This window comes from Gouania willdenowi, unplaced genomic scaffold (assembly GCF_900634775.1).
Source record: "Gouania willdenowi unplaced genomic scaffold, fGouWil2.1 scaffold_434_arrow_ctg1, whole genome shotgun sequence".
Taxonomy (NCBI): Eukaryota; Metazoa; Chordata; class Actinopteri; order Blenniiformes; family Gobiesocidae; genus Gouania; species Gouania willdenowi.
In genome coordinates this window covers 164,950-179,215 of record NW_021145195.1, presented here as the reverse complement: position 1 = coordinate 179,215, position 14,266 = coordinate 164,950, and the positions used below count along the sequence as shown (strand labels likewise).

Below are 14,266 nucleotides of genomic sequence, written 5' to 3'. Positions count from 1 at the left end.
CTGCTTAAAGTAGGATTTTATTAATATGATTGTGTTACCTCAATAACAAATATAAATCACTAGACTGATGTGCTGTATGTTATGTAGCAAGTGTTGCTAATGCTAATGTTACACCACTTTAGTTAAACAAAGTAAAAAGACTGGGACTAAAATAACTTGTCTTGTAATTACCTTGTCCTAAATTATCTTTTATTCCTATTTTTCATTTCGGGCGATGATTTTAAGAAGGTTTTATTAAAATAACTTTAAAATAGTCTAAATGATTTGAGTGAAAAAAATCGTGATAAAATCGCGAGCGTGATTTCACAAAGAAAAAATTGTGATATATTTTCCCATATCGCCCACCCCTATGTTAAATCTAGATGTTTAAATCTAATTCTAAATGTTATATATCATATCTAAATGCTTAATCTTATATCTAAATATTAAATCTAAATCTAAATGTTGAACCTAAATATTTCGCACATATGCTAATTTACCCCACCCCTTGTAACCTCAACCATTACACAAGCAGAGAGACACACAGCCGCTCCCACACACCCTTTCACCAATGCCTGTCTGGGTGATATGCACTCGATCTCCACCGCCGGGAGAGAACCAGCCATACATATCACCCAGGCAGGCATCGGTGAAGAGGCGGGTGGGAGCGGCTGTGTGTGTTTCTGCTTGTGTATTGGTTGAGGTTCCAAGGGGTGGGGTCAATTAGCAAATGTGTGAAACATTTAGGTTAAGGTTAGAGTAGTAGTTAGAGCGGGCGGTGTTCAGGGCAGTTTTGTATAGTTGAAGGTGATCGGAGTAGGCTTGGAGATGGACTGTTAAACCTTTTTTTATGTGGAGACGTTCAAGTTGGCGTTTGTGGGTTTTTAGTTTTCTGAGGTTGGGGGTGTACCAGGGGGCGGTGTGTGTAAATGAGACTAATTTGGTTTTGGAGGGGGCAAGTTGGTCGAGGCAGGAGGAGAGGCAATTATTGTAATGATTAACAAGGTCCGTGGGGTCGTCAGAGAGCGGGGGGGGGGGGGCAGACAGAAGGTTAAGAAGAGAAGTGGAAAAATCATGAGAGATGGATTTCAGGTTTCTAAAACAAATGGTTTGCTTGTCGTTGGGGTGGAGGGTGGGGAGGGGGAGGTGGAGGTCCATGGTGATAGCCAGATGATCGGAGATGCAGAGGTCAGTACTGGAAAGTTACTGGATGGTGAGACCGGTGGAGCAGACTAAATCTAGGGTGTGGCTATGGGTGTGTAAGGGGAAGTTGACTTGCTGAGTGAAGTTGTGGCAGTCCAGTAGAGCAAGGGATTCAGAATGACTGAAAGGATGTTGTGGATATGGTGCTGATGTTGAGGGCTTTTTTATGGACTGAGGCTACGCCACCGCCCCGGCCAGTGAGACGGGGCTGTTCAATGTAAGTGTAACCAGGGGGAGTGGCTTGGTTTAGTGAGAAATAGTCCAGAGGTTTATGCCAGGTTTCAGTGATGCAGAGGAAGTCCAGGTTATTGTCTGTTATGAATTCATGTAGGATAAGTGCTTTATTGTTCAGTGAACGGGTGTTAAGGAGAGCCAGTTTCAGTATTTTCAGCGTTGAGGGTGGCTGTGAGGAACGAGGGAGTGGACGGAGGATGGGATTGGGCCGTTTTATGCGTTTAGTGTCATTTTTGTAGGGTTTAGGGGGCCTGGCTGTGATTATGGACTGAACGGGAAAGGTGTGAGCAGAGGAACGTAGTAATGGGTGGAGCCTGTAGGGGGAGCTGTGGCAGGAAGAGGCGCTTTGGTGGGGCAAAGTAGAGTAAGGTGAAGGAGACGGTGTGTGTTTTGTAAATAGTCAGTCATGTGGGAAATGCTGGACGTTGTGCTGAAGATTGGCTGTTAAAATACTACTGACCAGTTAGTTAGATTTAACATATACTATTTAGATTGAGATTTAATATTTAGATTTAATGTTTAAATTTAGATTTAATATTTAGATTGAGATTTAATATTTAGATTGAGATTTAATATTTAGATTTAAATTTAATATTTAGATTTAATATTTAATATTTAGATTTAATATTTAAATTTAGATTTAATATTTAGATTTAATATTTAAATTTAGATTTAATATTTAAATTTAGATTTAATATTCAGATTTAATATTTAGATGTAATATTTAATATTTAGATTTAATATTTAAATTTAGATTTAATATTTAGATTGAGATTTAATATTTAAATTTAATATTTAGATTTAATATTTAATATTTAAATTTAGATTTAGAATTAATTTTAATATTTAAATTTAGATTTAGAATTAATATTTAGATTTAACATTTAGATATAAGATTTTGCGAGTCAACTAGTCCCTCTGTTCACTAACCCAACCAGTTGAAGCGGATGGCTGCCACCTCTGAACCTGGTTCCGCTGGAGATTTCTTCCTATAAAAAAAGGGAGTTTTTTCTTCCCACTGTCGCTAAATGCTTGTTCATGTGGATCTTGTTGGGTTCTTTCTTCTTTTTTACGATGGACTTTATATTTTAATCGGCGCTTTGAGATGACTTTGTTGTATTTTGCGCTATATAAATAAAGTTAAAGTTAAGGTTGAGTTGAATTGAATTTAGATATAGATTTAACAATTAGATATAACATATACCATTTAGATTTAATGCTTTTTTTTTTTACCTCTAAGTGGTTAAATGTAGGAACGTGCTAAATATGAGAAAAGTGAGATAAATAATGAAAATGTGTTCGCTACAACTTTTATACTACATTTTTACACTTGGTACCCCCATACAAATCTACATAACTTTCATCCCTGAGATACAAGACCTCCTTTCCATCTTTTGCTCAACATCTGCACAGAGGGAACTAAACAGAGGGATGACTCTGATGATGAAATCTCTGAGAAAACTTTATTTACATCTCCTTCATTCTCATTCTTGTGTAAAAAGTTGATTTTCTAATTAGAATTGCTGTTAATAAATATTGTGTAATAAATACAGTGTGTCTTGCTGGTTTTTTTCAGGTTAGTTTTATCTTTTCAATGAATCTTCTATACCCCTTCACCACTTTTGTTACTGCAATCATTTTAAAAGGTTGTAAATCTAGTGCATGTAAACTTTAGCTTGAATCAGGGTTGGAGTCAATTACATTTTAAAAATACAATTACGCATTCAATTATCCATGTTCAATTACAACGCAATTATGATTACGTTGATGGGCATTTTTTCCAATTACAATTAAAATTAGAAGCATATTTTCCACTGAAATTCAATTACATTTATGTTCTGAATTACTAAAGTTAAATTACAATTAATCACAATTACTGAGTCTTTAATAAATAACCCCATAAAACTTCAGTTTTCTGTAACAATCGGTTATGATACCAGGTCGGTTTTGACCCATGTCTTAAGTCAGCTGTAGAATACAGTAAAAAATATTATCTTTTATCTAATTTTCTGTCTCAATACTTGGTTACCTTGTTAGGCTTTGTTATTCATGAAAATATTAGCCTTAATATTTTTGGTGTGGGCGTCTGAACATTTTTTGTGTCAGTATATAGCCCTAGATTTTCTTTTTCTTTTAATGGTAAAATGATCCTTAAGAGGACAAGTTATGATATGAAACCTATTTTAATCATTTTAACTACATATGTGTAAGCCACAGAACTGTAAAAAGCTTCCCCAGTTTTGCATTTAGTTAAATTGTAAATGACAGTTTTTATGCGCCAATTTTATTTTAATTACAATATTACAACTTTAACAGAGATTGCCCTATCAGAAGATTGTTTAATAATGGCTTTACAGATGATTATCTAAATCCAATCCATATGTGGATTTAAAATGAAGGCGATTTCTAATCACCAAGCTTTTCTGCAGAGTTTAACGCAATAACTATGTTATGTCAAAATATAATTATATTTCCAAAAGTCAACATGGGTACTATATTATTACCTATAAAATTATTAAAAACTGAAAAAAAGAAAGCTTTTAAATTGTTTTGGAGGACAATATTTTTTACATGGCCTATTTATATTGATCATATTTATTTATATCAAAGAACATATAGAATAGATGGTCATTTGTCCTGATCGATTTGGTTTCTTCTTATGCAGGTCGGTCCACATTGTATCAAAACACATTTTCTGAGCTCAGTAAGATGTGTGCTTAGACTGCCACCATGTGGTAAGAAAGGAGAAAGCAGCTTTGTAAGTGTTTTTTTTTTTTGTCATTTAGTTATTCTCCAATCGAACTAGAGAACAACTAAACTTTTTTAACTTGATTAAAACATGTTCAAAGTACCTACCTAGATAATCAGTGCTATTTCTTTCAAATAACAGTACTTCTACTTGAGTAGGATATATCAGTACTCTTTATACCTCTGGTGGCTACATAAGATAAACCTGCCAGATTAAAGAGGCCAAAAGGGAAGCAGGTGGTTTTTACAGAAAAAGCTGATCCAGCCATTTCACAACATGGACAAACACGGTGAAAACTCAGCACAATGCTAATATAATATTGTTGTTAGTTATTTGTTGACTTATCACTTATTTATATTTTTAAAGAAGCTTTTATCTTATATCTATTTTTTTCATTTAAATGTTACTTTTCATGTCCACGTTAATGCCCTGAGACTTCAGTTATTAAAAGGCTCTAACTTTTAATTTGGCTCATGTGGATTTTATTTAGAACTTGTAATTTATGTACTATTAAGACACAGATTGATAAATAGATCTATATATAAATATCACCCATGTTTTTGTCCCATATTTGTATGACAGACTGACAGCAGGTCATTAAGGGGAGAAACGGTACTTGTGTGAGAAGCGTGTTGTTTTGTTATGTCAGTAAAATGCTTTGACCTCATCTTTGCCTCCTTGAGTCCAAGAGTGTGCAAATAAGGTTGTGAGTGAGTGAGAAATGATGATAAACCTATAGTTGCACGATACCTACGGTACCCCGTGGTACCAAATTATAACAGTTCCTACTATACTAGAAATTCTACACAACGGTTACAGTCACAAACACGAGACAACACATGGCAGAAGCACCGGGCCCCAGCGGTGAGTCTGCCACGGCATCACTAATTTTACTAAAAAATACAAACTCCAAAAGTCCCATTTGGAACTAATTTGGCTTTAAAAGAAGCAGAGACGACAAAACAATAGGAGATCTACTGTGCAGGCGCTGTCACCAGCTATAGGAGCCAAAGGACTTCCGCACGGACTCAGAGCAACCTTTTTTCTTTATTTTGTTTTAATTTAATTTATATTAACAGAGATATTAACAATGTACAAACAGTATTTACAGTTTGCATACACACAAAAGAGGGATCACATCTAATCTCATAAAACACCAGTGACGTCACCCAGAAAATGCATACAAATATAGTTTTCTCAGGGAATCAGTTCCTGTTTATTGTATTTTATCCTCTATGGTTTATTATGTTGGAGAAGAAGCATTATTGTCAAATAGTTTTTTTCTTAAAGACAGTGGATTTGTTATCATAAGTTGATTATTTATATTAGTTAAACATACATTGATGTGCAAAGGAAACTGAATGGTTATTTTTTAAATATCAACCATATAAATTCTAACTTCATTTATTAGTTGTTTTTTTTAATTGCTTTTGTTCATGTACTCATCATGCACCAAACAACACTATAAGTAATTAATAAGTATTTCTAACTTGTACAAATACATTGCAGTTCATAATAATAATAATATTAAAAGGCTTCAGTATCCCGATATTACCTGATTTGTCTGGTATAGTATTGTGGTTACTCATTTTGGTATCGTGACAACTCCAGATAGACCTACAGTTTACTCACATCCTTCTAATCAACCATATTAGGTTCAGGTGCAACTCTTCAACCAACTAACAAACTTTACCCATTTTCTTTTACCTTGATTTAATCCTCAAAGTAAGATCCTGCTCTGTGTAAGACGCTAAAAAAATGTTCTCAAACCCCCTACACGCACACGCACACACACACACACACACACACACACACACAAAAACAAATTTATTATTTGATGAATCGGATAAAAAAACAGCACATTTTTAATTTCAGCCTGTTTATTCGTCCCATTGTGAATGTAGTGGTAGGTCACCCTAAGGTAGACTTCATTAGCTACACGTGTCCATATATCAGCAGTGAGACACAGTTTGCTGTTTGTGTTCATTGCATTCTTCACTTCCTTTAAAGTCTCTTCATATTTTCTCTCCATGAACTTTGTAAAATGTAAAACATAAATTGTGTCGTTGAGGGCAGAATGTGACCTGGATTAAAGGTGAGGATGATTGTAGTGAAGCTTCATCTTCAACCATGGACACAGACCTCATGTCAGTGATCATCATGTAGAGGATGTTCTCAGTCACAGCTTCTCTCTGTGGTTACATCATGTGTTCATCACCATGACGCCTGTCATTGTTTGATCTTTTCTGATGAAATGAGAAAGATAGTATAGCATTAGTATGTATTATAGCACAATTTACTACAACTAAAGTATTAACTTGTTTTATATGCAGTATTAGGTTAAGACATGTTCATAGTCCAAAGAGCAAAACACACACACACACACCTTAAAACAATTAAACAAATTTAAGTAGATGTGATAAGTCACTTTAACCCCAGTCTAAATGTAATTAATCCAGCCTCACTCCATTACAGACCAGACTTTATCTTTAAACTATTACCACCATTATGTACAAGTCTATATATAACCAATAAGAAGGCAGCGGTTCCCTTTTTAGTGAAGTAAATATCACTGCATTAGTCTGGCAAGAATATGAAAAGAGGCCAAGGTGGTAGCAAAATATGTTATTTTATTTATCATTAACAATCGTAATAAAAATACTTCTTTTATTTCATGATGTGGTTTAAAAGCTTGACATACAAAAATATAAAAAACTTTCAACACCAACAAAACTTTACCAAACAAGGTTAAGTTTAGAAAATGAAAATATTAACAAACTTAAGGTTAGCAACTCAACCAAAAACAACCCAAACGTTAGACAAAAATGAACAAAATCAAACTAATCAGCTAAACCTCACTTCATTCAGTTTTTTGCCCTGACAATAGTTACCCTAAGCAACAGAAAATATGAAATTAACAGAATGTACTGTCAACAACAAACCCAGAGTCGCTTAATGGTGACGTAACGCCATACGTGTGTCATAAATTAACGTGATGATGTGTTTCTCTGTGGGAACCGAGTTGAGCTGGTGATCACGTCCGTTCTACCATGCCAGAAAAGGGACAGGGAGGGGGGGATTCCTGCTGAAAAAAAAAAAATTGAGTTAGGACCATCATTAGACCCTAAAAACTACTGCAAATATAATGCACATACTCAAAAAGGGCTAAGAAAGCAGTAAGGCACAAAAAATGACAAAAAACTAAAATCACCCAAATTAAAAAGTAAGGCATTTTTTTGAAAACTTCAACAAAAAAAAAATTGAGTTAGGACCATCATTAAACTCTAAAAACTACTGCAAATATAATGCACATACTCAAAAAGGGCTAAGAAAGCAGTAAAGCAATAAAAAAAATGACAAAAAACTGAAATCACCCAAAATAAAAAGTAAGGCTATAGCAAGGCATTTTTTTTGAAAATTTCGCAAAAAAAAAAAATTGAGTTAGGACCATGATTAGACCCTAAAAACTACTGCAAATATAATGCACATACTAAAACAGGGCGTAGAAAGCAGAAAGGCACTAAAAATGACAAAGAACTAAAATCATCCAAAATAAAAAGTAAGGCTGTAACAAGGCATTTTTTTTTTAAATTTCAACAACAAAAAAATTGAGTTAGGACCATCATTAAACTCAAAAAACTACTGCAAATATAATGCACATACTTAAACAGGGCTAAGAAAGCAGTAAGGCACAAAAAAATAACAAAGAACTAAAATCATCCAAAATAAAAAGTAAGGCTGTAACAAGGCATTTTTTATAAAAAATTTCCAAAAAAAAAAAATTGAGTTAGGACCATGATTAGACCCTAAAAACTACTGCAAATATAATGCACATACTTAAACAGGGCTTAGAAAGCAGTAAGGCACAAAAAATGACAAACTAAAATCACCCAAAATAAAAAGTAAGGCTGTAACAAGGCATTTTTTTTTTAAATTTCAACAACAAAAAAATTGAGTTAGGACCATCATTAAACTCTAAACTGCAAATATAATGCACATACTTAAACAGGGCCAAAAAAGCAGTAAGGCACACAAAATGACAAAAAACTAAAGTCACCCAAAATAAAAAGTAAGGCTATAGCAAGGCATTTTTAAAAAAAAATTTCAACAAAAAAAAAAATTGAGTTAGGACCATCATTAGACCCTAAAAACTGCTGCAAATATAATGCACATACTCAAACAGGGTTAAGAAAGCAGTAAGGCACAAAAAATGACAAACTCTAATATCACCCAAAATAAAAAGTAAGGCTATAACAAGGCATTTTTTTTGAAAATTTCAAAAGAAAAAAACAAATTGAGTTAGGACCATCATTAGACCCTAAAAACTACTGCAAATATAATGCACACACTTAAACAGGGCCAAGAAAGCAGTAAGGCACTAAAAATGACAAAGAACTAAAGTCACCCAAATTAAAAAGTAAGGCTATAGCAAGGCATTTTTAAAAAAAATTTCAACAAAAAAAAAAATTGAGTTAGGACCATCATTAGACCCTAAAAACTACTGCAAATATAATGCACATACTTAAAGCAAAACAAAACATTTCAGAAAACAAAATGACAAACAATTCATTTTAAACAAACAAAGAAACAAAGAAACAAAAAATTTTTTTGTAAAATCGCAATCAATTTTTTTTTTTTTTTCTCCATTCAGATCATTTAGATTATTTTAAAGTTATTTATCAATAAAACAAACCATTTCACCAACTTAAAATATTGCCCTAAATGGAAAATTTGGATACAAGATAATAAAAAATCATGTCAGCAATTTATCAAACTGGTTCTATGTACAATTTACATCAAACAAAAATGTCGACAAGTTATTTTTAGTGACACAGCCTTTTTACTTAGTTTAACTAAAGAAGTGTAGCATTAGCAACACTTGCTACATAACAAGGCAGCATATCAGTGATTTTTTTATTTATTTATTTTTTTTGAGGTAACACTCATGTTAATAAAATCCTACTTTAAGCCGTGTTTCGGACCCCTCATTTCTCACAGTTTGGACAATTACATGCTTTACAAGATAAAACATTACTGCTTTGTTTACATTAGGTCTGGGTGACATAGACCAATATTCATATCTCTATATTTTTCCTCAAAATGGTGATAGGCGATATAAACTTTTTTTAAGTTTATTTTTCAATATAGTTTTACAAGAGAAACAATAATTGGTGAAAGTCAGTGGATAAAAATGTCACAAAGAGCCTTTTATTAATCACTAGCAGCACAATATCAACATTTTGTGTCACTTTTGATTTTTTCCTTCATTGAGGCTGAAATGTGTGATTTAATATTGTCGTGTTGCTAAACCACATTCAGAACGTTGTCTCTTTAAGAAGTGTGTAAACAGTCCCAGAACCCATAAACAAGCCAGAACAAATGTAGTTTATACAATGGAGTGAATGAGTGTGTGTCAGGGTCATTATACTTTTTGAAATGTAATTTGTTTTTATTTGATTTGAGTTTTTCAGTTTTTATTTTATTTTTATTTAATTTAGTTTGTTTAACCAATAATTAAATAAAAAGGGAGTGACAAAGGAAGCGGAAAATGAACATACATCATTTAAGACCTCGTTTACAAAATATGGACTTTTTCAAGATTTGGAAATTATCAAATTTAGTTTGTTCTGAGCTCCTAGTGACAGTTTGGAGAGTGTTGGACCCCCTCCTTAATGAGGGATTTGTGTCAGGTTCTGTTTGGTTTTAGTTGTTTTTAGCTCTTGTGGTCCTCTTAGTTTTTCTGTGAGTCTTTGTTTATTCTGTTTAGTTTCAATTCTTGCTCTTGTTAAATGTTTTGTTAACATTTCGTAACATTCGTCTTTGTGTTAAAGGGGACATATCATGCTAAATCCACTTTTTTTAGCCCTTAAAGGCATTTTTTTTGCATATTTAGAGTGCTTAGAAGTACAGAAAAAATCAAATTAGTCTCTTCAGGTGCTCCGTAGATATCTTTATATTCTGTTTTGCTCATATTTTTCAATCTGTTTCGAATTTTCTATTCTGTATTACGTTTTTTGAACTATTACATCACAGTATTTACAGCGGAACTGCCTAATTAGTGCATCAACTCCAGGTCCAACACTTCGAGCAATCCGCCATTTTTATTTCTCGCTTTTATTTTGTAGTCCAAGCTCAAGGATGCTGAAGTTACGAGAGGATAAGTCAAAATGTTCAGTTACTGGATGTAGTAACCCACACGCTTCATTACACCGTCTCCCAGCATCAGAACCTTTTCAAAGTGCCTGGTTGAGTTTTATTTTTCACGGAAATGTACCCACATCTGTGGGTAAGGTCATTTTTGTGTGTGCGAAACACTTCAAGGATGACTGCTTCTGCAACCTCCACCAGTATAAAGAAGGATTTACAGAAAGACTTTGTCTGATTGAGGGTTCAATTCCTTCTATCTTTGGAGACGACGAACAGAGCACTTCGGTAAGCTGTAAATAACGCTAAAAAGTGTAATGATAATACGTCCCTGTCATTGTTTTGTTAGCATTAGCAGTTGCACCGTCTTCAGACTTCATATGTTAGCGCTGTGTGCTCGTTTTAGATCCTTGATGATATGGCCTACGTGATTTAATTTAAGTCTAAAGTTTTCATTAGTCATTTCATTTTGCCATTTTTGTCTTTGAAAAGACTGTATTAAAATGCATTTCGTGATGTTAGCGACCGATTTAACATTTAGATTTAACATTTGGATTCAACATTTAGATTGATTTTTCATGTTTACACATTTTTACCAATGATATAGAACTTGCAGTATTACATGAATTTGTCTCAAATGAAAGCAAAATTGAAAAATTTGAGGAAAGTGAGCTAAATGTGTGTGTGTGTGTGTCTAACCTGTGGTCCTATGCATAGGAATGACTATGACACGTACTGTATATAGTAAATTATCAGTGAAATTGATTTATTTGTACATGTGATGAACACTAACAAGAAAAAGATAGGAAAAAAGTGTTGTATAAATATTTGTTCAATAGAAATGTAACTATTTCACCTTTGTTATGTACAACCAAACAACTTCTTAAGGCGTTTAAATATTTCTTTCATTTTGAAACCATAAATAATTGGATTAAAGAGAGGATTATATAAAACAACCTGTAAAGTCATGATTAAGTGCACAATTTTGGGAAAGTTGTTGTCGAATCAAGCGAAAACGACATCATATGTACCTAAAGCAGTAAAACACAATAAAACCAGCAGATGAGGTAAACACGTCTCTGCAGCTTTTTGTCTCACATCGTTACTGCTTTTGTAGACAATGAAAAGTATTCTAGCATATGTGAATAAAACAAAAAACACAGGACAAATACCCAATATAAACATGCAAGACACCAAACCAAATACTGATATCACTTTTGAGTTCACACAGTGTAGCTTAAAGATAGAGTTGGTACAGAAAAATCCTTTTATAACAAAATGACAGACTTTCTGCTTGGCACTCAACACAGTGGACACTGACATTTGAGAAGCAGGCACAAACCAGGCAAAAACTAGTACAACAACCACAGTCCTGTTAGTCATGATGTTTGGATATACCAGAGGCTTACATATGGACACATACCTGTCAAAGGCCATGGCTGCCAATAGTAATAAGTCTACAATACCTAAACAGTAACATAGGAAGTACTGAAGAAGGCAGACTGAATAGGATACAGTTTGTTTCTCAGATAGAAAATCAATCAGAAGTTTTGGGTAAATGTTTATACTGACTAAAAGTGAGTTTACTGATAAAGCTGCAATGAAAATGTACATAGACTCATGAAGGTTTTGATGTTCCCAGATAATATACACGATAATAGCATTACTGTAAATTGATAAAATGCACAGCGTCAACACAAGGATAAAATAAAGATATCTATAGTTTTCCATGCCTTCAAAGCCCCCAAGTGTTATATATGTCTCATTGAATTCCTCACCCATCTCACAATTGTGACGAATCACAGATTTGTCTCTTGACCTGTAACAAGAACAAATGATTAGGTTTAAAGTGCAACACCTGACATACCAGTCCTCCAAATTACCTCAGGTTCTCATCATCTATGTCGGTCAGACAGAGGGATTAAGTTGGAGCAAAGTTGTTATATAGCATTTCCTTTCTCTCCAAGGATCTCATTAACCTCAGTAACAACTTACAAGGTTAAAGAAAGGCAGAACTTCATTTGTGCCAAATCTTGCAGCAGCAAGATCCGGCACCTCCCAGATTTTGACCGGCACTTATTTCATTGTAGGTTTTTTGATAATATTTTGAAGTATTTCTAGTGCAGTGCCTATAGGAAGTATGTATTGCTATAGAAAAGTGGGAGGTTAAGTAGATTTTTCATGAATGGCCAAATTAGGTTTTGTTTGAAGGTGGGACGTCAGGGACATTGAGCTTTGTTGTGAAATGTGTAGAGTGATAACTATTGTGTTTTCATATGTGACATCGTTATTAACTGAGATTCTAGCATCTACCACGGGGGAAGGAATGGCGTACGTCACCATGAAAAATCAGCCAATCACAAGCTCCACAAATATACACTGCTTTCACAAAGTGTTAAAGGATGTAAAGTCTGTAATAAATGTGTCTAATAAGTCATTAGTGAATACCAGAAACCACATGAGTGAGGATGAAAAATTAAAATAAAATATGTTATGAAAATAAAATGTACATGTCTAACTTAAAAACAAGCATTTGGAAATTAACAGTAAATATGCAACGTGTTGACTTGTATATGAACTGTAAGTATATTAAATAAACATGTGCTTAATATATCCATTTATGTTTTAATTTAGACTGTTTTATAATTTAGGAATTAGGGCTGGGAGATATATCGAGATTTAAAATGTATCGAGTTTTCTGTTATATATAATAGTTTATTTTGTATCAAAATACTAGTTTTAAGAGTCACTGCTTTTACTTCTCAGAACAGAGTCCTAACTCAGAGCTTCCCCATAACAAGCCATATTACAGATTACATATCACTCACACATGCTGTCCCTTACAGGAGAAAAAACCAAATGTTGCACATATTGAGCAGCTGTTTGTTAGTAAATGAGCCTGTTTAGCATTTTGGATCAGCAAATTTAACCCAGAATTATCTTTGTTCTCAGACTTCATTCGAAATAAAATGATCTAGATTTATATCATATGTCACCATTTTGAGAAAAAATATTGAGATAAAAGTTTTGGTCGATATTGCCCAGCCCTAGTAGGAATGTTCACAGCATTTTAATGTTAATAAAGATCAACCTACCAGATTCTAATCACATAATTGTATTTAGTAAGTGGTTGACAAGTGGCTATTTTAGATTTCTTCTACACATATCTTAAAATAAAATACCCCCTAGTACATATATGTATAGACATTATATACGTAGACGCCACATCGACTGTAGAGGGACACGTCTACAGCGCCGCCTAGTGTTGTGGTGGTCAAGACCGGTCTTGGTCTCGAGACCGGTCTCGAGACCAAATTTTAAAGGTCTTGGTCTTGTCTCGGACTCTGAAGCATTTTGACTCGGTCTTGTCTTGGACTCGGGCTGCCCGGACTCGGGATTTTCCGTCAAGACCGTTCGAGACCAGCATTAATTCCTGCTATTTTTAAACATTTTTATAATGTGATAATAACACGGAGAAGAACGGGATAAAACAATCCTTTATTCATTAATTAATCCACCCCGTATAATGACCACAACCTTCCTTATTGTGACTGAGTGACGTGTGTGACACATTCATACTGTGTGGCTCCGGTGTCATGTTGGACCGCGGAGCGCAAGGGAGAAATTAACTAATCACCGGTAAAATCCCAGTAAAACTCCTGAAAACAATCACCAGTAATAAATATTATCTCCCTGGTAAAGACAGTAGCTCTAACAAACTGGTAAAATGATAAACTGATGATATTACAAGCCTGTGAAGCTGGATAGGGGACACACTTACTCTGTTTCTGGGTCCTAGTGCCAGCCGAGCGGTGAAGCCTGTTTCCGTTTACCGTGTTTCTGAGGTCCGTGTGTGTTTAATAAGTCCGTGGTGTGGTTAATAAGTTTGGTGTGTGTTTAATAAGTCCGTGTGTGTTGTAATAAGTTCGTGTGTGTTTAATAAGTCCGTGTGTGTCC

The 14,266-nt window shown here is 34.1% G+C and overlaps 2 protein-coding genes across 2 annotated transcripts in view; both read right to left on the bottom strand.

The window, feature by feature from the left end:
- Window positions 1-6,027: 6,027 nt before the first annotated feature.
- The window catches only part of LOC114460371 (uncharacterized), a 31,396-nt gene continuing 23,157 nt past the window's right edge, over window positions 6,028-14,266 (bottom strand). The window contains exon 2 of the transcript XR_003673597.1: window positions 6,028-6,411. The gene's annotated coding sequence lies outside the window, so the exon portion shown is untranslated. The remainder of the gene's footprint in view (window positions 6,412-14,266) is intronic.
- Window positions 11,315-12,294, bottom strand: LOC114460376 (olfactory receptor 142-like). Its single transcript, XM_028442328.1, has one exon. It carries the CDS (start codon window positions 12,089-12,091, stop codon window positions 11,315-11,317), a length of 777 nt encoding a protein of 258 aa, XP_028298129.1. The 5' UTR covers window positions 12,092-12,294.